The sequence below is a fragment of the Melospiza melodia genome, chromosome 12 (genome assembly GCF_035770615.1).
Source record: "Melospiza melodia melodia isolate bMelMel2 chromosome 12, bMelMel2.pri, whole genome shotgun sequence".
NCBI classification, from domain to species: domain Eukaryota; kingdom Metazoa; phylum Chordata; class Aves; order Passeriformes; family Passerellidae; genus Melospiza; species Melospiza melodia.
Genome location: NC_086205.1, coordinates 9218501 through 9243761, shown reverse-complemented (window position 1 = coordinate 9243761; position 25261 = coordinate 9218501). Strand labels below are relative to the sequence as shown.

Genomic DNA, 25261 nt, shown 5'->3' with positions numbered 1-25261 from the left:
TCCTTGTGCTGGCAAGAGGTTGGAGTCTGTAGCAATACTGAGGTTAGGAAACAACTAACAAAGCTGTACTTTCCTCGTTATGACGAGTGAGTTTCTGTTTCTCATGGATTGTTTCCTGACTCTGGGCAAGCTGAAGAAGCTGTGTATGTATCCCTTCACCTATCACAGCTTCTGCCTCTAAACCTGCTTTACCTTTGGAAAATCTTCTTGGGCATTATAAACCCTTACAGTTTTCTCACAGTTAACTAGGAGCTCCCACCATGTCCATGACACCCCCCACAGTAACAGCTGAGTTTACCTTCCCCTGTTGCAGCCAGCTCTGTTCCCTGGGACAGCACCAGGAGCCTTTTCATACAGAAGCCACACAGGACAGCCAGTGTGTCTGCAGCCTGAAGGTGCTGCCTCCCTCCCATGCAGCCAAACACCTGGGGAGCTGGAACTCCTACTTGTACTGCTCCTTTTATATTGTGCTTTTAGATGATGTTCAGCTGTTGCTTTCCCCCCCCAGGTAGAGGCTCAAGCTCCACAGCTCTACTCACTGCACCTTGCTGGGAAGAGAAGCTGCCTGGGCCACGGCTGTCCTAGCTCTGCTCCTTCAGGCTCGTGCTGGGTGTGAGCAGCAGCAGCTGCAGTGCAGGTAGGGAGGCTCTGTCACACAACAAATGCCAGTTACTCGGGGCAGCCAGGTGCCCACAGCAGCAGCACTGAATGTGACAGTGGCTGTTCCTCACTGTTCTGGGGCTGGAGGGAAGCTGCAGCTTCTACTGAGCAGGTGAGCACAGGCCCAGAGCTGAAAAGAGTAACAGCTCCTGCAGTGGTTCCTGGCCAAGCTGGCAAATAATCCCAGAGAAAGGAGGCTGAAGGGGCCTCTGGAGGTCTCTGTTCCAGCCTCTGCTGAGGGGGGAGGGTATGCATGTCCCACCAAAACTGCCCTTTTTGTCTGCTCTTCTTAAGAGTGGACTGGCTGTGCCTCCCCTGTGCCACCCACCTCTGTCCTGGGGCTCAGACCCAGCTTCTGCAGGCAGCAGGGAAAAGCTGCCACAGGCCAGACTAACAGAGGAACAGAACAACTGAGCCTGGGATCAGCAGGGCCTGGAACCCAAGCTCAGGATTTTCCTCTCTCACTCAGTGGTGGAGCCAAACTCCAAAGTCTGTGGCAGTGGAATACCCTTGAACTCCACAGGGGTCCAACTTCCCTTGGGGTGGGAGGTGGTTCAGGCAGGACTGAGCCACCTCCAGGGCCTACAGAATGAGGGAGCCAAGGAATGTTTGACCTTGAGCAATTAGTAACAGCTCACCTGCAGCAGGCAGGGCAGGGTGTGTTGAGTATTAACCACCAAGAAAGGGTTTAGAGAGGCAAACTGGTCAGACCCCCAGATTAAATATATGCTATGATTTATTGATGATTATTGGCAAAAATCAAAATTAAAAGAACTATTTCTATTGCCAAGCAGCCCTCCATTAACCAGAGAGTTAACCAGAACTCATATTCAGAATGTCTCCCAGCATGGGCAGCCCCTGCTCACCCTCACAGTGGGATGTTGGCATGTTTCTTCCAAGGACTGGACTGGGATTTACTGGCCAGGACATCGAGGTCATGGCAGATGCGAGTGCGGGTGGTCGAAGGCTGGATGATGTCATCAACAAACCCTGCAAAAGATGAAAACAAAAAAACCTTCAACCTGACCAACCATGAAGTGTTTGCCTCCAACCATGAAGTGTTTGCCTCCCAGCCTTCTGTGCCTAGGCTAATCCATAAGTTAATCAAAACCCATAAGCAAAATCAAAACAATAGCTGGAATAAAAAAGTTCACAAGTTATAAATTAACTACATTTAAAACAGACTGAGAAGGAAACATTCCTGAGTCTATTTTTTAATTCTGAATATAACTTGCCTTTTAGAGCACAGTTACTGCTCCAAAACTGGAAGTAGAAGCAATGGAAAAACTTGAGAACTGAGAGTTCTGGAGAACATAACTGGCCCTAATCTTTCTTCAGGCCACTGCTTTGCATTGAGGGCAGTATAAAAGATTGTCAAAGCACCTGTGCTGTAAAGGAAAAGGCTGAATTTTGAGACACCTTCTACTATTGACATCATTGAAAATGCACTTCACAGAGCAGTCCCTACTTTTTACCAGGCTCTTTGCAGCTGAAGATGTGTCCTGTGTCCAGATGTTGTCCACATGCACAGGTTGTGGTTAAGCATCACCTTTCTAACTCAGACACAACTACCTTACCTAAATAACTTAATTGTTAGCAAAAGGTTTACTCAGTAGCACAACTTTATCTCCATGCAATGCTAAACCAAGTGAAACACAGTGTGGGAGACAACCATACCTCTTACAGCAGCAGGGAAAGGGTTTGCAAACTTATCCACGTACTCCTCCTCTGCATTTGCTTCCTTTCCTCTGAAGATGATCTGGACAGCACCCTAGGAACAGAAGGGCTCAGTCAGTGACAGTTCCTCAGGCTGTGCCCTCCAGGTGAGGGAGCATTGCCCTGCCATGGTGCTGGCAGGGCTCTGGTGCTGCTGGCAGGGCTCTGGTGCTGCTGGCAGGGCTCTGCTGCACCCCAGTGAGGAGGGCCTGGACTCACCTTGGCTCCCATCACGGCCACCTCAGCTGTGGGCCAGGCGTAGTTCACATCTCCTCGCAAGTGCTTGGAGCTCATCACGTCGTAGGCACCTCCATAGGCCTGTGACACAAACCAGGGCAGCCACTCCAGGAGTGGCCCTGCAGCAGCAACAGCCTGCATTGCTCCTGCAACCTTTCCTAGTCCAGAGACAAGCAGCTGGGGCTTTTCTCTGAAGGAAAGCGTGAGCATCTCCACTTTGTGGCAGCCATCTCCTAGGAACAGACACCACTTCAGCCAGAGCCCCAAAAGAGCAAGGAAGGGGGCTGCTGACAAAGCCCATTCTGCAAGGCAGGCAGGAAGGGGTCAGTGTGTACCCAGCAGGCCTCAACCTGCACCCTGCACATGCACACAAACCAAGCAGGCAGTGTGCTTCTGGAATTTCCTGGCCAGGGAATGCAGCACTCAGGCTCTGCAGTGCTCCACTCTGGAACTGGAAATGCTCCAGACAGAAGTGATGAACAGATACTGCAGGACTGCAGAGCAAACTGCAGTGCAGTCCCTGTCAGGGCAGTACTGAACAGTGCAGCAGGGCTGCAGGATGGACAAGTACTGCATGGAAATACTTGGAAAAATCAGAGAAGGCAAAGAACAGAAATTTCTTCTTGATTTTTGCCATGACAAGCCAAGAGAGTATCAGAAAAGCGAGCAAGAGGGGCAGAGCAGCAAGGAGAAGGCTGAGGTTGTAAGGTGCCAGCCCCAGAGCTTATGGCAGTAGGGTGTCAGGTACCTTATGGAGAAAGGAAGATGAGGTAGAGCATAGCAGAATTCTGGGGAGGAAAAGAAGCCACACCAGTGTTCAACCTGCAGACAGCAGAAGACAGATGCAGCCAGTGCTGGCTTTGCAGAGGGAGGCTCAAGAGGCAAGAAAGCAGAATTGCTGCAAACAGATGGCATGTCCTTAGTGAGACAGGCTGGGTAACACAGGACAATTACTTGAGTGAAGGCATTCCAGACAGAAAGCAGAAACCAGAAATTGGGAGTTCCAGATGGGTACAGAGACAAGAGGAAGGAAGGAACTAAGGTCTGGGAATAGAAGTGGCCTCTCATAATGTTATACAAGGAGGTGTTACCAAATGGGACAAACACAGATGTGACAATGATAGAAAGCACCACTGGGACAGACGGACAAAGCTTGGTTTAACTAAAATTGCCACTAGTTCAAAAGGAACTCTGGAAGACCTCCATGGAATTTGCCAGCTTACCTTTCTAGTGATGACAGTGATCTTAGGCACAGTTGCCTCTGCAAAGGCAAAGAGCAGCTTGGCACCATGACGAATAATCCCCCCGTACTCCTGAGCCGTGCCTGCAAAGGACAGGGAACTGCTTCACTCCAGGGAATACACACAAGCCCATCATCCATCACCAGGAGCAAACCTGACCACCACCACAGCCATGTTAATACCCTGGAGAAGATCATGCCAGGCAGTGTTCTCTGCAAAATACTGAGCAACTCAACCATCAGAGCAGCAGCTGTTTGTATGGAAGGTCAGAGAAGCAAAGCTCAGCTAGATGGGACCTTCATAGGAACAAAATACATTTAGAGCATCTTCAAGACTCCAGATGTGACCAGCAGGAGGAAAGAGAATCTGTTATTTAATCTGAGATTTCTAATGCTAATGGGCTAATCTTGCCAAATTCCTTAAAACACAGCAGTTTTTGGATCATAATCAAACCTCAGGTCTCATCTCTTCAGGTTTGTTTTTTTTTCTTCTTCCGTTTATCTGCTTTCAAACCAAATTTTATTGTGTAGTAACAATCAATATTTATTGTGCAGTGGCAGTCACTACTTTGAATTAGCTATATGGAAACAGTTCTTGGATTCTGAGCAACTGCTCAAATCTGGATTGCTGGAGTGTCTGCTTACACCAAGCCACTGCCTGGTCCATACCAGGGGAGGTGGCTGAGCCTACACTGGGGAGGAAGGAGAGGAACTCCTGGTTAAAATGTGCCAACTCCATTGTGTTAAAACAGGAACTGGAATGTGGAATAGTCACATTCTGATCCTTTGAGAACTGCAGAGGCCTCAAGGTAAACCATGGTTTATACAACAGTATTAACATTAGATTTGATTGTATAACATTTATAGTCCTCTCTCAAGCTGTTTTGTAATGGGTCATTTTACTACTACCTGCTCAGAGAGCCTGTGCTGAAAGCAGGCCCATCACAGCCCTCTCCTCACTGATGTACCTCTAAAGACAGTCATTTTCCACTGAGAAGTGTCTTGCAGCATCAAGGAGCCTTTAAGAAGCCTGAGCATGAGGCAAGCACATTGTCCTTTACCTTTATCTTGGAGTTTTACATCACTGGAACCTAGAAGCTGGAAGCTATTTTTCTGTATCTTTTCTGTCTTTCTGGTTTTCTCCCTTCCTTCTTCTCTCTTCTTACAGAATGTGACATTGAATGGATTTAAAGGTTTTTTATGTTCAGTGGTCTAAGTCTATGTTTTGATAAGTGATCTTATGCTGCATTTACTGTTTTGCTAATGTTCCTTAATTTTCTATAGTTTTCCAGTAAACTTTAGTGGTTTTTATCTCTTGAGACTATTTGGTTGGGATTTTCTCCTTTGTGTCTACCCAGAGCCCTAGGTCTGAGTGACAGGGCTGTAATAGCCCCTCTGGGCAGCAGGTGCAGCAGATGTGGGTGGAACATCCTCAACTGGCCCCAGCTGCCACTGCTCCCTTCCCAGAGCCAGCAGTGAACTCTCCCCTCATCCTGTCCCACAAACAGGGACACCACTGGACTGCCTCCCCTGGCCCAGCACAGCCTGTGCAGGGCCTGCTGCTGCCACCCTGCCCAGCAAGAGCTGTGGAGGGCAAACAACACCTAAAAACACAGCTCAGCATTTACCTTGGTATAATACAGCCATCAGTGTAACCTCACACCACTCAGAACAAGGGCAGCATCTCCAGGGAATGCAGGTTTTCCCCTTGCACAGGTCCCAGTCACAGCTTTTGGCAGTAGGACAGAGTTTCCAGTGCATGGTGTCCCTAAGCCTGGCCCTGGCAAACTGGCCATCCCAGTGTGTCTGGCAGGCTGCTGGAGACTGCAGTATTACCTGGCTGTGTGATGTGTCTCTCTCCTTAGATAATTCCAGCAAAGCCTTGTGACTCCTGACACACTGGTTATTTAGGCACTATTTCATTTTCCTGCAATTTCTTGCACATTTCACTGTCCTTTGTGATGACTACTGTAGTTAGAATACAGAATTTCTCTCCCAAAAAGTGGAAATTTAAAACCTGGTTTAAGTCTACCATAGCAAGAGTCTTCTCCGAGTTCTGAACGTGGATTTTTAGCACCAACACCACCATGCACCACATGAACTCTAAGGGTAAGGCATACCTGGCAGAAACCCAGGAACATCCACAAACGTGATCAGGGGGATGTTGAAGGCATCACAGAACCGAACAAAGCGGGCTCCTTTCACAGAGGAGTTTATGTCTAAGCACCCTGAGGTTAAGAGCACAGAAAAAGGGGTTAGACACTCCAGGGATCTGCAGTAATTCAAGGTAACTCAAAATCACACTATTTTAGCTGTACTGTCTTCTTAAAACAAAGGAAAAGCTCATCTGTAGATAATGTGGAGATAATCTGCCATGAAGCTTTCCTGGTTTAGAACTAAGATGACAGAACAAGCTACACTCAAAGGCTCATTTCATTTTTCTGATCCTGTGTGCAAAGACTTTCTATCCCAAAACATAACAGTTTAATATCATACATGTAATTTAAAACACTTTTCTGTAACTCTCTCTTCATTAGTATTTTTCAGATCAGTCGTACTGAAAGGTAACAGAGTTCTCCATTAAAAAACCACAAACATTAAACAGTCCAATAATTTTTGAGAAAAATCAGCATTTCTGGTAGACACACTGTGAAGTGTTTCTGTTTCAGTGCCATTTAGAATTATATTATTTACAACTATATTAAAACAAAACACATTTTGTATCAAAGCCTCTATATGAAATGTTAAAATGAGCTGTTAAAGTTTAAAATGCTAAATGAAGGTTAAATTTATTTTAAAACCTTCTGTCTAGTTTCTTGATGCTCATATCTTGTAGAGATGAAATGAATGAAATACCATACTGGGTCATCTGATTTTTCCGAACAAATAGATACAAGAATTTAAAAAAATGAGAAAACCACAATGTTCTGACTAGGGAAGGTCACTTCAGAAATTACTGAGTAAGGAGAGAAAGCAAAATCCCTGACAGTTATGAAGGGTGATGTTAGCTAGAGCTGCACGTGGTACCTTCAGATCCAAACCATGTGAGGTAAAGAGCTCCACACTTGTGCATCTGAAGGCTTTGCACTGGTCACTTACAGTGAGATAGCAAAGTCCCCTCACCCTACAGATGAGTTTTAGGGTTATTACTGCCATGGAAGGAAGTGTGAGGTTTCCATGCTATGGTTACCCCAGTTAATTACAGGCTGCTGCCAAATGAGTGGTGCTCTTCTCCCCACCCTGTGTGCAGCTGCTGCTCCTCCTGGGCTGGATGCAGCACTGATTTAATCACCTGGGAGCAAGATCACCTTGTTAGCCACTAAAGAAATGGTTTGCAGTTCATTTCACAGCTGTATTACAGTGAGGTTCAAGACAAAGCAAGCAGTGGAAAACCACAGAATGAGTGGAGGAGCACACAGCACAACAGCTCTGACCTTATACAGTGTGCAGGGAAAGAGACAGAGGCAAGGCCCTGTAAGAGCTCACACTGGGCTCTAACCTGAGGCTACTTTGGGCTGGTTGCCCACGATCCCAACGGTGCGTCCGTTCATCCTGGCAAAGCCAACCACGATGTTCCTGGCATAGCTTGGCATGATCTCAAAGAATTCCCTCTCATCCACAATCTGCAAGGGAGAGGCAGGCAGAGTATGCAGTATGAGGCCAAACAGAGGTGCATAAATACACAGGCAAACACAAACTCAGCTACCTTAGTATTGCAACTTTTAAAAGAGTTCTGAACTTGCAGAATTGTGAAGGAAAGAGAGAGAGGGAAACCTTTTAGTCTTTGCAGCCTTCACTGCAAGAATTAACTACAGAAACTACCAAAACTGTCAGTTAAGTGTTCCATCAGGGAACACCTTTATGACTGAAGGGAGCCTTTCTTCCTGGCTTAGAACAAAATGCAAATCACATGTTAAGAACTTCTTTCTCACCTCTTAATTAGCAACAGCCTTACAGAGCGATTTCCAGTGATGAAACAGTAACTTCCTGGAGCCCAGAAGCTCCCGGTGACACATTTGATGTAATCTCGCTCACTTGGCAAGCTCAGAGCCCTTTCCTGGAGCAGCCAGCGCAGCCCTGCTGCCCCAGGGTCAGTGCTGGCCGTGCCCCAGGGAATGCAGGGAACACAGTGCCCAGGCAGCATCCACCTGGAGCCACACACACCCCTGTGGCTGCACTTCCCTCGGGCTGGAGCTGTGTGTGCCCTGCCAGGGACAGCCCTGGTGCACGAGGCACGATCAGAACTCAGCACGGTCCAGGAGATCAGAAACATCCATGGAGCAGTAGCGACACCTACACATGGCTGCCTGGGCTTCCAGCAGGATTCCCCAGTTCCATCTGTTTTTGGCAGCTGTTCCCAAATACACTGCAGTGTGCCAGTCATTTCATTAGCCTCAGGTTTAAAAAGTTGTGAAAAATGTAAGCAGTATAAAAGTGGTGTTATTTCTTTCTGTAATACTTCCCAAAATCTGTGGGAGGGCTTGAGGGTTTTCTCCTAATTCACCTAATGATTTCTATTACATGCCACCTTTTAACTTTCATTACACACAGTGCTGAAAATCACAGTGGAAGAATCCAGGGATTAAAAATACCCTGAGCTTGCTTTCACCACTAAAATGAGTCTAAATGCAAGCCAGTTGCAAACTTTGTAATTTCAAAAAAATAGACATGTATTTTCTTGTACTGCATATGTACATTATCTCTTAGCATAAACAGGGAAGGGTAAATCTCTGCATCCTGGGTACTTTATTACTTTTATACAGAAGTGCCAGAATCCAAGACAGAAACACCAAGGTTCAGGGAGGGGCCAAGCAACAGAACTCAAGGGGGGTTCTGACCCCAGAAAGAATTAAATTGCATCACCCTGCATCTGTATATAGAGCATAAGATGTATCCTGAAAACAAATCTTGGGATTCTGTTAAAATATATTTTTTCCCCTGCAGTTTTTGTTGCCCATTCACAGGTAGCTACTACACAGGTAGAAAGTCACTCATGAAGACTGAAATAAATAAGTAACAGTATCTATATCTTCAGTGCCATTCTCCTGGTTTCTGTGCATTATTTACACCCAGAATGTAATTAATATATGCATCTTTAATGTGAACACTGTCAGACTTACGGAGTGTATGATATCCAGCATATCATAGGCTTTGGCTGACTCACTTGGGACAATGGTGTCCAGCTCTGGAACAGGACGGTCACTGTGGAGAGCAAGTGTGAGCAACAACATTTAAAGACCAAAAGAACACCAAGACCAAAAATTCAAGTAAACATTTCCACCTCTCAGAAACTTCAGAACCTCCTCAGAGATGGAGAAAAGAACCGGTTCTGTTAATCTCGGGCAGCCTGAGCAGCCTCCTGCTGAAGGAGACCCCTCTTCCAGAGGCAGCTGTGCTGAGGAAGCCCCGAGCAGCCCGGCCCGGCGGGGCTGTGCGGACACGGCCGGGAGGCGGCCGGGCTGCAGGGGGCACTGCCGGCTCACGGGATACACGGGTGTGGCTGATGCCTTAAGTTTTAGCTTCCATATTTTTCAGATTCTCTACTGTCTTAGTGTGTGACTCTGAACTTCATGTTAAGTGTTAGTAATTCTCTTCACAGGGTAGTTAGACAAAACAATCCCTCTCCAGCTTGAGAACCAAGGACAAATGTTACAGCCTCAGGCCCAAAGTATAAACAACAGCAAATTGAGGAGAGCAAACCAGGAGATGGAACTTCATAACCTGAAGCTGTAATTGGACAATTGACCCCAAAATGCAAATGGACCAAAACGTATAAAAGTGTGAAAACTTGTGACCAGTCGTCCATCTTGGGCAGAGCCACAGTCGGGCTCTGGTACTGCCCAAGGTGTATCCTTTTAGGGCCTTTTAATAAATACCTGCTTTATTCCTGTAACTCTGTGTAGCCTCTGTTCCGGGTCAGCCTCTCAAGGCACCCTGGGGGCACAGCCCAGAGGCTGCAGGGCTGCAGGGGACACGGGGCAGCAGCAGCAGAGCCCAGTCCCTGCAGCTGCCAGGCAGAGCCCTTGTCCCAGGGCAGCCTGAGGCTCCCTGTCACACCCAGCACCTCAGAACCGCACACTCACTGCCTGCCCACGCTGACACCCGGAGCTCTGAACACACTGAGCTGCAGGAAACCTTTCCATGCTCATTTCCCCACCCCAAACAAGCAGAGAAATCATACAGAGAAAACATATCCACCCTGTGTCTTCCCTTCACAGGCTGTGTTTAAAGACTCTCCTGTTTCTCCACTTACAGTGACACATTTCCACGTGGAGGTTTCCTGTAACACAGATCCTGCCACCCCATCAGCAGTGACAGGATCAGTTCCCCAGCTTTGATCACATTACCCTCATTAGGGATCCACTCAGCAGTGGCACCCACGGGGTCTGAGGATTCAGTGCAGGGTGTCAATTTTTATCAGTCACCACTGAGAAGGTTTCAGGGAGTATAATATTTGTGCTATTCCATAAAAATAGTGATCTCTGTAACAAATGGTGTTTCTATGGGAGTTCTTACTGAATTAATATTTTAACAATGCCATGGTTTAGTACATTTTGAATAAGACAACACAAGGCTCTAGCCACACAATTCAAAACTGAAGAAAGTGATGTGCAGTTTGACAAAGTCAGACAACAGTTTAAAGTGCAGCCCCATGGCTGTCTCTGGGCTCCCTCAGACACATGGGATGAGGGAGGCACAGCCCTTGCAGGGAAGGGAAGAGACACAGCCATTTATAGAACAAACCTGACAGCAACACTTCAAGTGCTTTTTCCATACAAATACAAATATTGCACACAAACACTTCCATAAAATGATACAATGGAACCTTAATCTGAAGAAGTTAAACTTGTTTTAACATACTAAACCCTAAGATAAAAACAATTCTAAACTTTCTTGAGTGTAAAGTAGATAGAGATGTGCTCCAAGCTCTGTCCCACACAGCTCTGTGACCTGTGGTACCCAAAGGATAGCAGTGAAAAGATGAAATTATTGCTCCCATAAATTCACAGTGCTGAAGGAAATTTTAACAGCATTAAAATACTCATCAGCAAAACAAAGACATTATCCAGGACACCATGTTTGAAAAGCTCCTTCAAATATCTACAGACACAGGACATCTGGAGCTTGCTGCTGCACTCACTGGGCTTCAGAGGTGTTTGTCCCAGCTCCCACTTGGTGGGACAGAACTGCTGCTCATTGTTACAGCCTGTGACAGCTGGAGACACCCTCACCAGATGGACACTGGGTTTCATTCAGTGCACAAGTCAAACTGCTCTTGGTTACCAACAGCTGGCAATAACCTCCTCCAGAGGTTTGTAGAGACACAGAGAGAGGTAAAATCCCACCATGCCATGGAGCAAATGCAATGCATCAGACACCTCCCAAAGGCAGGGGACATCTCACCAGGGACAGCTGGGTACTGCAAGAAGCTTGTGAGCCCTTGGAACCCAGGCCACTGCCAACACACACTCACCAACACAAGCTTCAGCAGCCAAGGCTGGCATTTTTCAACACCAAAAACAACTTACCTGAATAGAGGGAAAAACAAACCAATCAAACAACCCTCAACAGCCCCAGGACTTCACAATAAAAGCACAAGTAGGTTACATTTAATTTGTGGCAATTTCTTGTGTGGTGAAAACAATGCAATAAGAAAGCAATTACTCTAGAGGAACAGACTGGGACTGGAGCAGCTGTAAGGATCAAACACATCAATCCCAAGCAGAAGGAATCTATTAAGATGTCAGTTTGTCCAGATGAAATAATACCAATCTGTGCATTAGAACAATAAATGGGAGAGCTATTGGAAATGTTGCTATAAAACCAAATAAATTTAACAAATATATTTGCCTTCACATGTATAAAGGCTACTAAACTGAAGTTCTTAGTACAAATTGCTTTTATTATATCTCATGCCTTGTAAAAGATCAGTTCTTTTTTTCTTAAGGGACACAAATCTCTTATACTTTAGTAGCTACAACCTCACTGCTTCTCACAAATAAACTGCCTGTTATAAAGTACATTGATTTAAAAAATGGACTGTTGCTTCTACAGTGAAATTAAAACACCAAAATCAAGTCTGTAGATATCAATTATCCCAGTAAAACTTGTTGAATGCTTATAAAGACCATGATAACCTCAAAGATAATCCCCCAACTCAAATACAAGAGATTTGCTTTGGTTTTGTCACTAACAAACCAGAGCAGCTGAGAACAGAACAGAACCAGACTGGCACAGTTTAATGAGCTCCTAAAGATCAACACCTACCTCAGCAAAATTTAGGATTAGTAATTAATTGACCTGTCAGGCCATTCTCTAAAAGAAAATGGCAAATCTCTTTTTTAAAAAGTGAGAAATGTATCTCAGGGACCAGCACGGTGATTTGTAAAATCAATCCAAAAGCACCTCCTCAAACAAACTTACACAGACACTGAAAAGCACAATGAGGGATGAAGAGAAAATAACCTTCAGACTCACAGATTAAAATCATCACACATGAAGAGCCACAAGACATATCACACACATGTGAGGAGCTGAAAGGAACTAATTCAGGCACCACTCCCATGCAGGAGAATGCAACAGCCTCTTGAGGGTTCCCTAGGGAAAGGCTGAGTTTCGAGTGCAACTGGAGCTTGGGTCAAAATGCTTTTACTCCACTGACATTCTCTGCCTTCCAGCCCTAGCAAGGCCCTCTGCTCAGTGTCCTGTGCTGTCTCTCTGGCTGTCTCTCAGCTCCTGGAAAAATTCCCTGATAAAAGTCCAGACAGTTGCCATTTTTCCCCTCTTGAAATGGCTCAAGTTCTTCCTGTATTATGTTGCCAACTCCACAACGAGCCTGAGACAAGTACATAACACACAAAGCTTTCTGCCTCCTTGTTGCCTGCCCACCTCTAACCCTTACGAGCAGAACTCATCCAACAGACACAGCTGACAGAACAGGGCAAGTTCTCCCCACTGCCACTCACTGTGCTGTTTCCTACCTCTCTTGCTTGTTCTAAGGGACTGGGCAGCCCACCTGAGCAGAGATTGCTTTTCCCAGCATTCTGCACACAGCCTGGACAACAGCCCTTTCAGAAAACAGAATTAAACCTAACAGCGAACACGCATGTTGGAACACTTCCCATATTCACACAGAGAATGCAGAATTATCTGCCAAGATCCCAGGCACAGAACAGCCCTATCTCTGTGCCCATAAGGCAGAGAAGCCATGAAATGCAGTGGCCAGAGAGCCCCGAGCTCAGCCAGGCTGCCCTTACCTGGGATCATGGCACTCGCACACTGGAGCCGGGTCCCGGTTGCTCAGGGGTAAATAATTGAAGAACTCCCGGAGGTTCAGCAGAGCATCGATGTCATTCTCAAAGGCTCTGTGTGCAACTCCTGCACAGACACAGCACAGCAGGCATGGAAATCATTGTGCAAGCCTTCCTTTCCAAACAGATATCAATAAAGATAGAAACAAGCAACAGCAGGACTCTTTAAACTTGAGCTGTTGACAATCAGGAGTCTTAAGCCACCAAATCTGACCAGCTAAAAATATCTAGAAAACATGTGCTGTGTCAAACTTCCTCCAGAACAGGTCTGCACTGTTGACCTCATATGTCAAATAATGTGAGGTGGTTTATCAGCTGGCACAGCCCTACCTGGACTCCAGCCTTCTGGAACTCTGATTGGGTTACTGTGCTGCACCCAAGTGTTGGACTACAAGGGCTTTTTATAAAAGGGCTGGATCTGGGCAGCATCTGTGTGTGTGGTTTTGGTTCACCATCAGCTCAGTTCACACAGAATTTGAGAACCTACAGTCATTTGAGTCTTGAGAAGATTCATGACCCACAGACGTTTTCACAGAGGGGAAAAGAGGGAAGAAGTGCTTCAGCTCACACTGCCACTTGGTTTGTAGTTAAGCAGTTCAATCAATCACATTAGTGAGCAAACAAGGGACTGCTGAGAATCTTTCAACCCATGCAAATGTCTGGACAACAAACAAAAAAATCCCCACCCCAGGCTGACTTCACTAAGCCCTACTCCCTGACAGTATTCCCACTTCTGGCATCTTTTGTGGGTTTGCTACTTTCTCTTCCAAACCCCAGAATTCTCCCTTCTTTGTGTTGTGTTACTAAACAGGAGCTGCAGGAAAGCAGATGCAGAGTCAGGCCCTGTGCTTAGGCAGAGCTTTGTCCCTTAGACTCATCTGGATTGGCCCACAGGCTGTTTAGCCACAACTACTCTCATTTACTCTGAGCACAATTAGCATGTTCAGTAAAGCCCCCAGCTCTCACCAGACACTGCAGTGTGTGTCTTTGCACCCCCAAGCTGCTCCTGGGTGACATCTTCATTGGTGACAGACTTCACCACGTCAGGCCCAGTGATGAATAGGTAGGATGTGTCCTGGGGTAGGGGAAAAGCAGGAACAGTGAATGCCAGTGCCAAGCTGCAAAAGCACCCAAGGAACAGCCACAGCCTCTAGAGACCTCCCTTAAAATAAGAAGAGGGACAGATTTCTTTAAAAGGCTGCATTGCATTTAAAATCCACTGAAAATGCAATTGTCCACAAGTTACCTGGGAAAGTTTTTCTCAACTTTTCACGCAAAATAAAAATCCAAAGCAGGAGATCATATTGGAAAATACCCATTCCCATATGGTCACTTAGTGTGTGATCAATGTCACCAGCAGCAGCTCAGGACAAACCCTTACCTTCACCATGAATGTGAAATCAGTTAAGGCAGGAGAATACACGGCTCCACCAGCACAAGGACCCATGATGAGGGAGATTTGGGGAACGACACCAGAACACAAAACATTTCTCTGAAAATGGGAAAAAAAACCCAGCTGGTTTTACCAAAGTGTATCTTTAAATCTGTGCCCAGATTCTGCAAGAATTCACCATCACAAACAGGACTGTTTTATCTACTGGCAGACAAATATCTGGAGAGAATCTCTTGATGCAAATTGAACCAAAACAAGTTTCTTATTTCTGTTCCCATACAGCTGATTCCCTTTGCCATGCAATGACTGCAAAGGAGATAGCATGGGCCACCTCAGCAGATGCTGCCAGGGAAAATCCTGCACTGAGCCTGCAGTGGGAAGGAGTGGATGTCCCTGATATTTGAATGTGTATGTACTGTGCTCAGAGGTAGAAGCAAGCTTACTGACCAGGTGAGGGAGGGATTTTTTAAAATCAGGTTTCTGCACTGGCTTGAATTTTACACAAAGGTGAATGGCTGCCATCCAGCATGGACGGTGTGTTGTTCAAAAATCCACCTACACTGCTTGGTGCTGCAGTGGGTCACAACAACTTCTGTAACTGTTCCTCCCAGACTGTACCCCAAAACCTGGCAGCATCTGACTGACCTGACATCCCACCTGCTTTCTTCTGAAAGGACAGTGTTCTGTGCATGCAACTTCATGAAAAGTATTTCAGCAGCATATAAAAGAATGTCATTTCTGTGAAAAAATGAGCAGCAGTGCACCTTAGGGAAAAAGTCTAGGACACAAAACTTTCAGCAGAGCAATCAACACTGGACACCCCCATTCTCACTACACACTGGATCACAGAGCTTTACAGAGCTCAGCATGATCCTTGGGTAATTTGCCCAAAGCTAAGAAAAGAACCAAGGTCTGAGTCTTATTATCCTTTTATCCTTTGGCTGTAACAGAACAACTTACAAACACCCACTTGCATGTTGTGCCCACCTTTGAGGATGCCAAAGAGCCTGGCCATGCAGCAGCCTACTCACCAAAAATATGTCTGCATAGCCTGCCAAGGACTCCACTCCCTCCTGGATCCGGGCTCCTCCAGAGTCATTCAGCCCAATCACGGGGGCTCCAACCATGGCAGCTTGATCCATGATCTAGTGATGAACACAAACTCCTCAGTACTGACCCAGCTAAGCTGAACCCCAAAGAATATCTGCCTCCCCAGCTGGGCATCTCCACACTCAGCACTGGAACTGGATAATGCAGTGTGAGTGACATGGTCACAGGAGAGGGGCTGTGCAGCTGAGGGCTGCCCCTGTTCATAAGGGGCCTCAACTGCACCTCAACATCCCCTCAGTTGTGTCTCATCTGCTCCTCAAAGTTTGTTGCAGTGGTGGCTGTGGAATCTCTCTAAGCTGTATATTCTAATGCTTGATTACCCTTTTTAGAACTTCTTTGGGAGGACTAAATTACATCTTTCCTCCAGAAATTTAAACATTACATTGGTCTTGATACACAGCAGTGAGGGAGAGCAATTAGCTATTCTTGGCCTTTACTTTTGGGAACATTCAAGTACCCCAAATCTCTCTTCAGTCTTCATATTCCTCTTCATGTTTCCAGGCTAAGCACCATCAATTCAGTCCCACATCCTGTTTTCTAGGGCTCTGATCATTTTGGTTACTTGCCTCAAGATCATACACAATACTATAACAGAGCCTTGAGTAGGAGGACTGAATTCCTTACATTCCTTGCACAAAATATTCCTGATTATTGAATTCCAGTAAAATGTCTGCCATTTTCATAACACTACAGCACTGGCACATTATGTTAAGACCTGTTTTAACATCAAGATCTGCTTTAGCTCCTAAATAATTTTTGTAAAACATCAGTTAGTCCCCATTTTGAATTTTGAAGTTGCTTTTCCCTGTCCTTTCAATCATTGTAATAAAATTATTTCAGACAATCTTTAACTTAAGTGATTTACAAATCCAGTCCCATCTTTCAGAGTGCTTGTAGCATCAGCCTTGAATTTTATATTGCCTAGAAACACAGAAAGTGTTGACACTTGGTGCCACTCAAGTCAGTGGGCAGGAGACCCAAAACTCCAGCCCAAACAGGAGCTGGTGGTAACTATTTCTGTGCAGTCCTAGAATTCCCTGACATGTTCTGCTGTTTTCCAGGGACCTGGATATGGATTTTCTTTCCCAAGGCTCTTCCAAGTTCTTCCTAAAGCACTGACAAAGACTGACCCCCAAAGCAACTCATTCCCCTAGAGCCTTCCAGCTTTGGGGCTCACCAAGAACAGCACCAACCAGGAAGGCCCCACATTTTTTCAAGTTTTGTGATCAGACCCTGCTGCTTTAGAAAGAAGAGATCAAAGAAAACCCACCAGAAACCATCCCACCATTTCAGTGCCATCCCATCCCTCCCCAGTATGGACACCACAAAGCTCCAGTGTGAAAGGGTAACTCAAGTCCTTCCTAATATCAAGACCAGGTAAAACCAAATAGTTGTTATCTAGTTTTCTACTTTTATACCCACACACTCCTGAGGAGTCTATGGCAAAGAGTAGTTATTTCCACAGCATAAAAGGCATTGTGCCTTTCCACAGCAAAAATCTTGCCCTTCTCACAAGACAAGCAGACAAACAGGAATAAATAGCCACAAGTGTTTGATAAGAGAAACTCTCAGGGTCAAGGTGACCTCAGAGTTGTAAAACTGATTATCTTCAGGCTGTTTACTTGTTACATTTGCTTTCTTTTTAAATATTACACACTTTCACAGCACACTGTTTAGAGGAAAATGTTTCTCTGAATTCATTCCTCTTTTCTCCAGTGGACAATGAGTAGTTAATTGATATTTGTACTTGGCAAGTCTCTCACCCTTTGCAGTAGAGTAGAAGACATAACTTAATGTAACAAAGTGTGCATTACCTGGAAAAGCTCACCCACACTCAGAAAGTTTCCAGAGGCACCAGTCTCAGGCATGGCACATGTCAGAGCACACTAAAGTCAGTCACCAAACATTTTCTCCAAAGTCATTATCACAACAGACTGAAAAAAGAATGCTGACATTTTTTTTTGGTTTTTTTCTGTGCCATATTACCTTGCAGATCTTCTGGGCATGAGCTCCAGACAAACTGCCTCCAAATACAGTAAAATCCTGAAAATAAAGCAAACTTTCAGATTAGGGAAAGAATAATTTCAGTAAAATGCTGTCAATTATTGCTAGTAAACAACATAATCCTACAGTGCTCTATATTTGGTATGCTGCTTCAAAACAACTGACTCCCTCAGTGCAGCCTGCAGATGATCCCAGCTCAATACAAGCATCCTGCACAAGGAGGAAATACAAACCTGCACACACATGACCATTCCAGACCCATGAGTTATGTCCAAGGGGTGCTGTAGGGACTGTGTCAGCCAAAATGTCTAAGCAGAAAAATCTCTAACAGGCCCTGGGACTGATCCAGAAGAAAAAGAGGATATTGACACCTCCTGGCAGAAACAGAGCCCAGAGGCAGCTCCCAGGGAGTTTCTCTGTTGCATTCCACCAAGTCTCACTCCCAAAGAAGCCCCAAAAACTGTGTGGACAGAGACAGCATGGCCATGACTGACATTTGAACCAAAAAGGTTCAGCATCTCAGGAGGCAGCTCCATTTGGAGGGAAAAAAGGTCATTAAATATAAAAAGGGAGGGGTGTATCATGAAGGGGCACTCTTAAATTCTACTAATACAAAAACTGCCCCCTACTTGTGTTCCAAAATGAAGGTTTGTGTTTGGCTCCTCTCCACACGTTCAGGCCCATGTACCAGTGACTCTCCTTGGAGGGAGCACACATCCAAGACAAAAAAGGCAGAGTCTCTGCCTTGCTCCAAGGTAACACAGCTACAGCCACTTTGGCCATGACAGCAAATGGAACAAAGGCTACTTTGTGGCCCAGAACAGAGCAGCACTTACTAATGATCTGAAAGAAAGCCTTTCACAGTGAGTGACCAAGACAAGTCTCTACCTAAGATGTTTCCTCTGAAGTACTTTTATTTTAATATAAAAAATATATTTTAACATAAAAAGTATATTTTATCTATTTATATGCTATCACAAGCTTTTTTGCTTCTTGTCTGAGGGTGCCCTGCTTCCTCCCACAGGTACATTGCCACATGGCCATGCTGAACTATTGTAAACTTGTCCTTTGAAGTAAGTTCCCACTACTTAACAACAAGAAAAACCTTACCTGACTGAAAACATAAGCTAGTCTGCCATTAATCCTTCCACGGCCAGTCACCACACTGTCACCAGGGTACTGCATGAAAAACAGACAAATTCATTGAAAATGCAACAAATGGTGTCTACTAAAACTTCCACAAACTCCTACTAAGACAAAGCAAAGACTGATTTCCTGGGAGGTCTCATCTTCCATGTCTGCAGTGGGAGCTCCACAAAGATTTTCCCCAGCTGTAAAAATGAAAACTAGAGGTAATATCACATTTTCATTATGTATTAAAGATCATGGAACTTAGCAGGTTCCCTTCAAATTTAGAATATCTGAAATTAAGACAAATCATGCCCTCAGAGACAGGACAGGATGTACCTTTTATCAGGACTAGCTGATGGTTTTGAAAGAATGGATATACTGCACAAACCTCTGAGGTGTTGATACAGGAAGAAAAACAATCCTGGACAGATCCAAAAATATAATTACAGTCACCTCAAATACTTGAACTTGACCAGTCCCATTTTTCACACTGTAAATAAGGGAAGAAAGAACTGGCTAAGGAAATGGAGCCTGTGAGTCTTAAAATGTGCTTCATCTTTCTAATAAAAAAATATATAGAAGTCTTTCAAGACAACAGTAGGAAAGGAACTTTGCTGGCTTGTCAGTAAAAAAGGGAATTTCAAGCACTGAAGTGCTTTTTGTTGTTTGGTATTAAAATTAAAAAAAAAAAAAAGGAAGGAAAAAGGGAAGTGTGTGCTGCAGGGACACTCTAAGGAGCACTCATGCCCAAGTGATCTGCTGTCAGGAAGGTCACCCTTGCCTGGTGCCTTTCCTCAGGCTCACACACAGCACTGCTCTCAGCCCCTGGCACACAGAACAGCAGCACACACCTGGACTTCAGCCACTGCCACGTGAAGGTGACTCCCAAAATCCCCAGCAGCCCACAAGCAGCCTGGATGTGAGCACAAGTCCTACCCTACCCTCAGAAAGTTCCAGGGACTCTGAGAAATTCAATGCTAAACTAATATTCCAGCTCAGTGGCCACAGTTAGGTCATCTGTTGTGAAACTGTGCTCTGTAAACACAATCTGCAGCTCACTGAAGGGTGAATTCTGAAGCACAAGGAAAAAATTAACCCTCTTGTCACACTCAGGACTCTGCTGCTCCTCCTATTTTCAGAAATAGCAATTTGTTATCAACAGTGTGACATGCAGCATGGAGTAACTCAATGAGAGGCAGCTCTGGCAGTTGAGTTTGCTGGGGAACAAAGTGAAAACAACAGAGGAGAAAAGATGTTTGCTCTGCTATCCCCTGAGAGGGGAGGAGGTCTAACACAACATCCTCCCCAGCACCAAGTGTCATCAGCCTCCCGTGTGACCCAACAAACAAATCCTTCACCTTTGGCACTCCCAGCACCTCTGCTGCAACACTGCTGTCCCCTCCCTCATCCACAACTTGAAGGACTGAAACCCAAGGAAGTGGTTTAAGAGCTGCACAAACAGAAGTTGGAATTACTGTGTGCAGCACAGGGCACACACAGAGAGCTCCTCACCCTACACCAACAACCCACAGCAAGCAGCCTTTGGCTGCAGGAAGATTCCCAGTGAACAGGCACATCAGCACCAGGCACTGACACCCCAGCAGCTCACTGGTGCCTTCTACCAGAGCACAGCAGAACACTCTTCCCAGGTAGAACATTATCAGGCATCAACATCATGAGAGACTTTGAGGGGCACAGATTTTCCCTGTGTGTGTGGGACTCCCTGTACCATGCTGGTTTAGGATACATGGCCACATAGCCAGAAAGTGCCTCAGCAAGCAGGGTGCAAATGGCTAACAGAGCACTACAAATGCTGGGACTCCCAAACATTCAGATCAGATTGTAAAACCTCAAGGATTTTATGACTATTGTTTGGCAGGCATAAATATAGATCTGAGTTGTTTCAGCCAAGAACTCTAATCCTACCTGTAGGGAAACAGAAATATCTACCTTGATTTTCCCCTCAAATCTGATCTGATTGATGAAATTGCACCAACAAAGCTCTGCAGCCTCCTCTACTGTTTAAAATGCAAATCTAAGACAATTCCCAGGAAGGTATTTGAACCAAACAAGTGACCTTATAAAAAAGGTATCAAGTTTAGACAACAGAACACTCTGTAAGGTATTCAATGGAAACTAAGAGTAATGAGAGCAAATTTACAAAACAAAATTATACATAAAGAGAAAACAAATAGTAAAAATCATATGTGAACAGAAGAACCCATTTTCAACCAGTGGGCTGGCTGCACAGCAGAGGACACTGAAACAAGAGTTTTATGAAATAAAACTACCTTATTCTTGCTAGAGTCCATCCCAAAGTCAGTACATCTGTGTTCCACAAACATGTCATATTCATCAAAACTGTCGGGGTCCAACAGCAGCAGAATTCGTTCCCTTGCTGTCAGCTTTCCCTGAAACACAGCAAGCAACAATTAACAGCCACCAGGTGATTCTGGCTGTTTGCTGACCCCCAGCAGATGCAGTATCATCAGGCAAAACCTCACCTGATCTGTTACACAGGGTCCATTAAGCAACAGCAGGCCCCCAAAGCTGCAAATAGCCTGTGCAGTGATTATCCTCCTCAAAAACAAACCCAATGCAAGCCAGACTCTGAAAAGAAGGCTGACTGTTGGAGCAGCACTACCACAGGAGAAAGGAAACAATCTCAGAGACTTTCAACAGGATATAAATGCATCACAGCTATTTTTGCCTATACATTTAAATGCTGCTATTGACACCTTTTTTCTATTCTTAACCAGGGAACCCTTCCACAGCTAGACCAGTCCTCCCCAACAGCTCAGGGTTCAATTCATTGTGCTCAAATATTATTTGATTGCAGTAAATAAGAGGGAAGAGGAAGTGTGACAGCCTGCAGGGATCTCCTGACAAAATCCTTCTGGTTTTTTTCCAGCTGGACACTGTTACAGGCAAAAGTAAAGTAATGGTGAAATGCCAAGAACAGAATCAATTGACCAGATATACATGTCCTTTGCTCACTGTTATGTAGTAAAAAATGACTGCAAAATTCTTTATGTCTTAACCTACCAAACAAATCTGTTCTTTCCAACCATGGCCACCATCTGTCTGCAAAGGGCAGGGCACCTGGGTTGTCTCCTTTAGGGGATGACATGACCCTGCATCAACATGACACTGTAACACAGCTCAGCTTTTACAAACCATCTGACCAGCAGGCCAAAAAGCTCATGAAAAGCAGGAAATGCAGGAAAGCCAAAGTATTAGTTTATATAAAACATAAGCTGCTTGAGGCCCTAGACATGCAGAAGTGCTTGTATATTTGTGTGTCAGTGTCTTCAATGTAACTCAGCAAGACTGAACTCTCTTCACATGTTGTATTACTGGAGAGGGACACTGCTGACAGGCAGAGTGATCGCTGAGGGAGCCTTCATGGGAATCGCCATTCCCACCTCCTTGATGCCTACAAACCACCTTGCACCACGCTGAAAAGATCTCCCAGCAAGAGGCGATAAAGAGAAACAGGAAACCTCTGCTGTCATTCCCATCAGCACTGCCCACATTCTGAACGACAGAGGCAGGAGACTAAAGACCCACCTGTTGTCATCCCTCACACCTGTCTTTTCATCCGCTTTATTTCCACTCTTCTAACTCTTTGCTGTCAGCTCAGAGATCAGATTAAATTTCCAACAGTGGTGTAAAGATGAAGCTGTTGCTCAGAAGTGTTAAGCAACCTAGAACTGACTTACCATTGACAGGCAGAAGTTGCAACTTCTGTCTACCCTATCTCTCATACATATTGCAGCCAACCAATAACCACTCCGAGGTAAAGGAATTAGTAAAGCAATTGTTCTTTTTTCTACCCAGAGTAACAGGCAATGCAGTCTTAAGCGCTGCTTGAGGAAGCCTTCCCGCAAAGGGGTGTCTGCAGTACCACGCGAAGCCGCGAGTCCCCAGAGCGGAACGGAGCCCCGCCGTGCACGGCCTGCCCTCCCCGGCCAGCGTGCGCCCGGCGGCTGCGGGACAGGGCTCTGTCCCCTCCGGCCACCTGTGCTGGGCTCACCCGCTTGTGCTGGGCGTCGATGCGGGCCTGGCCGCCGCCGAGCAGCGCGGCTCGGCGCTTCTCCTCGATGCGCTGGGGCACGGGGGGCGGGCGGGCCCCTGAGGCGGCGCGGCCCCGGCACAAGCGCAGCGCCCGCCGCAACACCCGCACGGCCGCCATGTCTGCGCGTGCGCGCCCGGCCCGCCCCGGCCCCGCTCCCGCTCCCGCTCCGCCGCCCGGGTGTCCCAACTACGGCAGGGGCGGTGCGGGCACACGGCTCCGGGAGGCCCGGGCAGGGCCGCTGCAGCACCGGGCCCGGCGCAGGCCGCTGAACGAGCCCAGCCCTCCGCCGCCAGATTGTTCAGCGCTGTTGTCTGTGCGCAGAGACAGCGGGAAAATGCATCAGCTCTTCCCCCTTTCCTGCGTGGCGGAGAGATTTGTGGCGCTTCAGAAGCGGGGAAGGCAAGCAGGGGTGTCAGCTCGCAAGATTAGCTGTCCTCTCTTTGTTTCAAATGCCAGAAAGTATTTCTTAGGAAAACGGTCCCTGTGACACCCCGGCACCGATTCCGTGCCGCCTCCTATGAAGAGGCCCTGGGCTCTTTTCCCGGCACGCTTTCGGACGGATGAGGCGAATCGAGACCCCTTAAGAAGGGAGTGGGCCGGGATGTGCGGGGAATACGCAGCGCACACAGCGAGTGCCCGAGCTGCAGTGTATCCGCAATCCAGAGATCTGATGTCATCGCCTCCCAGGCAGTTCTCCAGTGTGCAGGCGCAGCCATCTGTGCAGCAGATCATTTGTTACCCCCGTAGGCCACCTCCGACACCGACCACCAACAAGCCCCCGGCAGTTCCAAGTAGGGCGAGGTGAGCATTGCCTCAGCGTGCACATACCACACATGAAATGCACGAGCGTGGCCCTGTAGATACCACAAGTCTGGGGAATCTCCAAGAATGGAAATTCTTGGATTACATAGCATGTACAAGCTGCTGTACGATAATTCATTTTGAAAGGGCTCTCAGGCTCCAGTCCAGCGTCCTACTCAGAACAGACTCAGCACTGAATTCATACCTTTTTGTCAGCTGGATCTTAAAAGTCTGCAAGGACAGAGGCTGGCACACCTTTCTCAGTCTGAGTTCCAGTGCCTGACTGGCTCCATAGGGAACTGATTCCCCCCAGTCCACTCTACTCAGTAGCAACCTGCCTTGTTCCAGTTTAGGACAGCTGTCTCTTGTCCCCTGCCTGTGCACTTCAGCCAGAAGGAGTCAGCGAGGTGACAGCCACAGGCTCTCCTGTACCAGAAAGCAGCTGCTGGGGATGTCCCCAGTGTCCACTCCAGGCCAACAAAGATAAAGCCCAGCTCCTCAGCCTCTCCTCCTGGGACAAGTGCTCCACCCTTACCATCATGCTGCCCCTGCTCACCATGATGTGCTAACCTAGACACAGCTGTACAGCAAGAGATCCTGTCAGAAACCTCTCCCAGGGCCAGACACCTGACATCCACAGCTCTTCCCTCATCACAGAACCTCACTTTGTCACCAGAAGGCACTGGGGTTGGTGACATGATTTATTCCTGGTTAATCTATGCTGGCTATTCCCAATCACCTTCTCCATGTGACCACGAAAGGCAGCCAAGAACACTTGTGCCATGGCTTTCCTCCCAGCCCAGAATGAAGGGGATCACCTGACAGTCGCAGGCTTTTTGCAGATGGGAGTAACCCCAGGCTTCCCCAGCCCTCAGGATCCCCCTGATCTCCATGACCTTTCAAAGATAACGGTGGCATCACTGCAACATCTGCCAGCTCTCTCCACCCACTTGGGTCATCCTGTCTGGTTCCCCAGAATGTGTCAAACTGGCTCAAACACCCCCACTACTGGAGCCCCCTCCTTGAGCCCTGCCTGCAGGCACAAAGGCCTGGGGAGATCTTGGCAGTGAGGATCAGGACAAGAAAGGCACCAAGCAGCTCAGCCCACACACTGCTGAGCAGGAGGCTGTTTCAGCCCCCAGCCAGAGTAGTGGCAGGATGCCAGCTGCATTCCTGACCTATCTGTGAGATAGCTGCTCCTTGACAGCAGCCAAACAGGCACTGCACCCTCCCCACTCAGGAAGTTTCTCCTGGTCAGAAAACAGCTCAGGCAGAAATCAGACCACAGATATTTGAAACAAAAGTCTCCACTATCTCCCTCAGGTGGGTTCAGCATCACTCAGGCTGCCTGCAATAGCCTCCTAATTAAAAACACACTCAAAAGAGCAACTCTGCAACTTCAGAAATTAAAATAACCACTATTCAGAACATGGGTGACATGCAAAAGAGGTTGGGAATCTGCATTCTGGGAACAAAGGTTTCAAAAAGGCCCCATCCTGGAGGACAAGGGCATGGCAAGGGGAGACAGCAGAGGCAAAAAGGCATTCTTTGGGTAGTTGAAGTTCTGCCCAATAGAAGAG

General features: G+C 46.6%; 1 protein-coding gene across 1 annotated transcript; it reads right to left on the bottom strand.

The window, feature by feature from the left end:
- Positions 1-1378: 1378 nt before the first annotated feature.
- Positions 1379-22997, bottom strand: PCCB (propionyl-CoA carboxylase subunit beta). The gene is made up of 15 exons (XM_063166708.1): positions 22839-22997; positions 21094-21213; positions 18782-18850; positions 17654-17710; positions 15589-15702; positions 14546-14656; positions 14131-14239; positions 13111-13231; positions 8974-9055; positions 7358-7476; positions 5974-6086; positions 3837-3937; positions 2596-2694; positions 2338-2431; positions 1379-1650 (listed from the first exon to the last, which is right to left on the bottom strand). Exons 1-15 carry the CDS (start codon positions 22995-22997, stop codon positions 1529-1531), a joined length of 1590 nt encoding a protein of 529 aa, XP_063022778.1. The 3' UTR covers positions 1379-1528.
- Positions 22998-25261: the final 2264 nt, after the last annotated feature.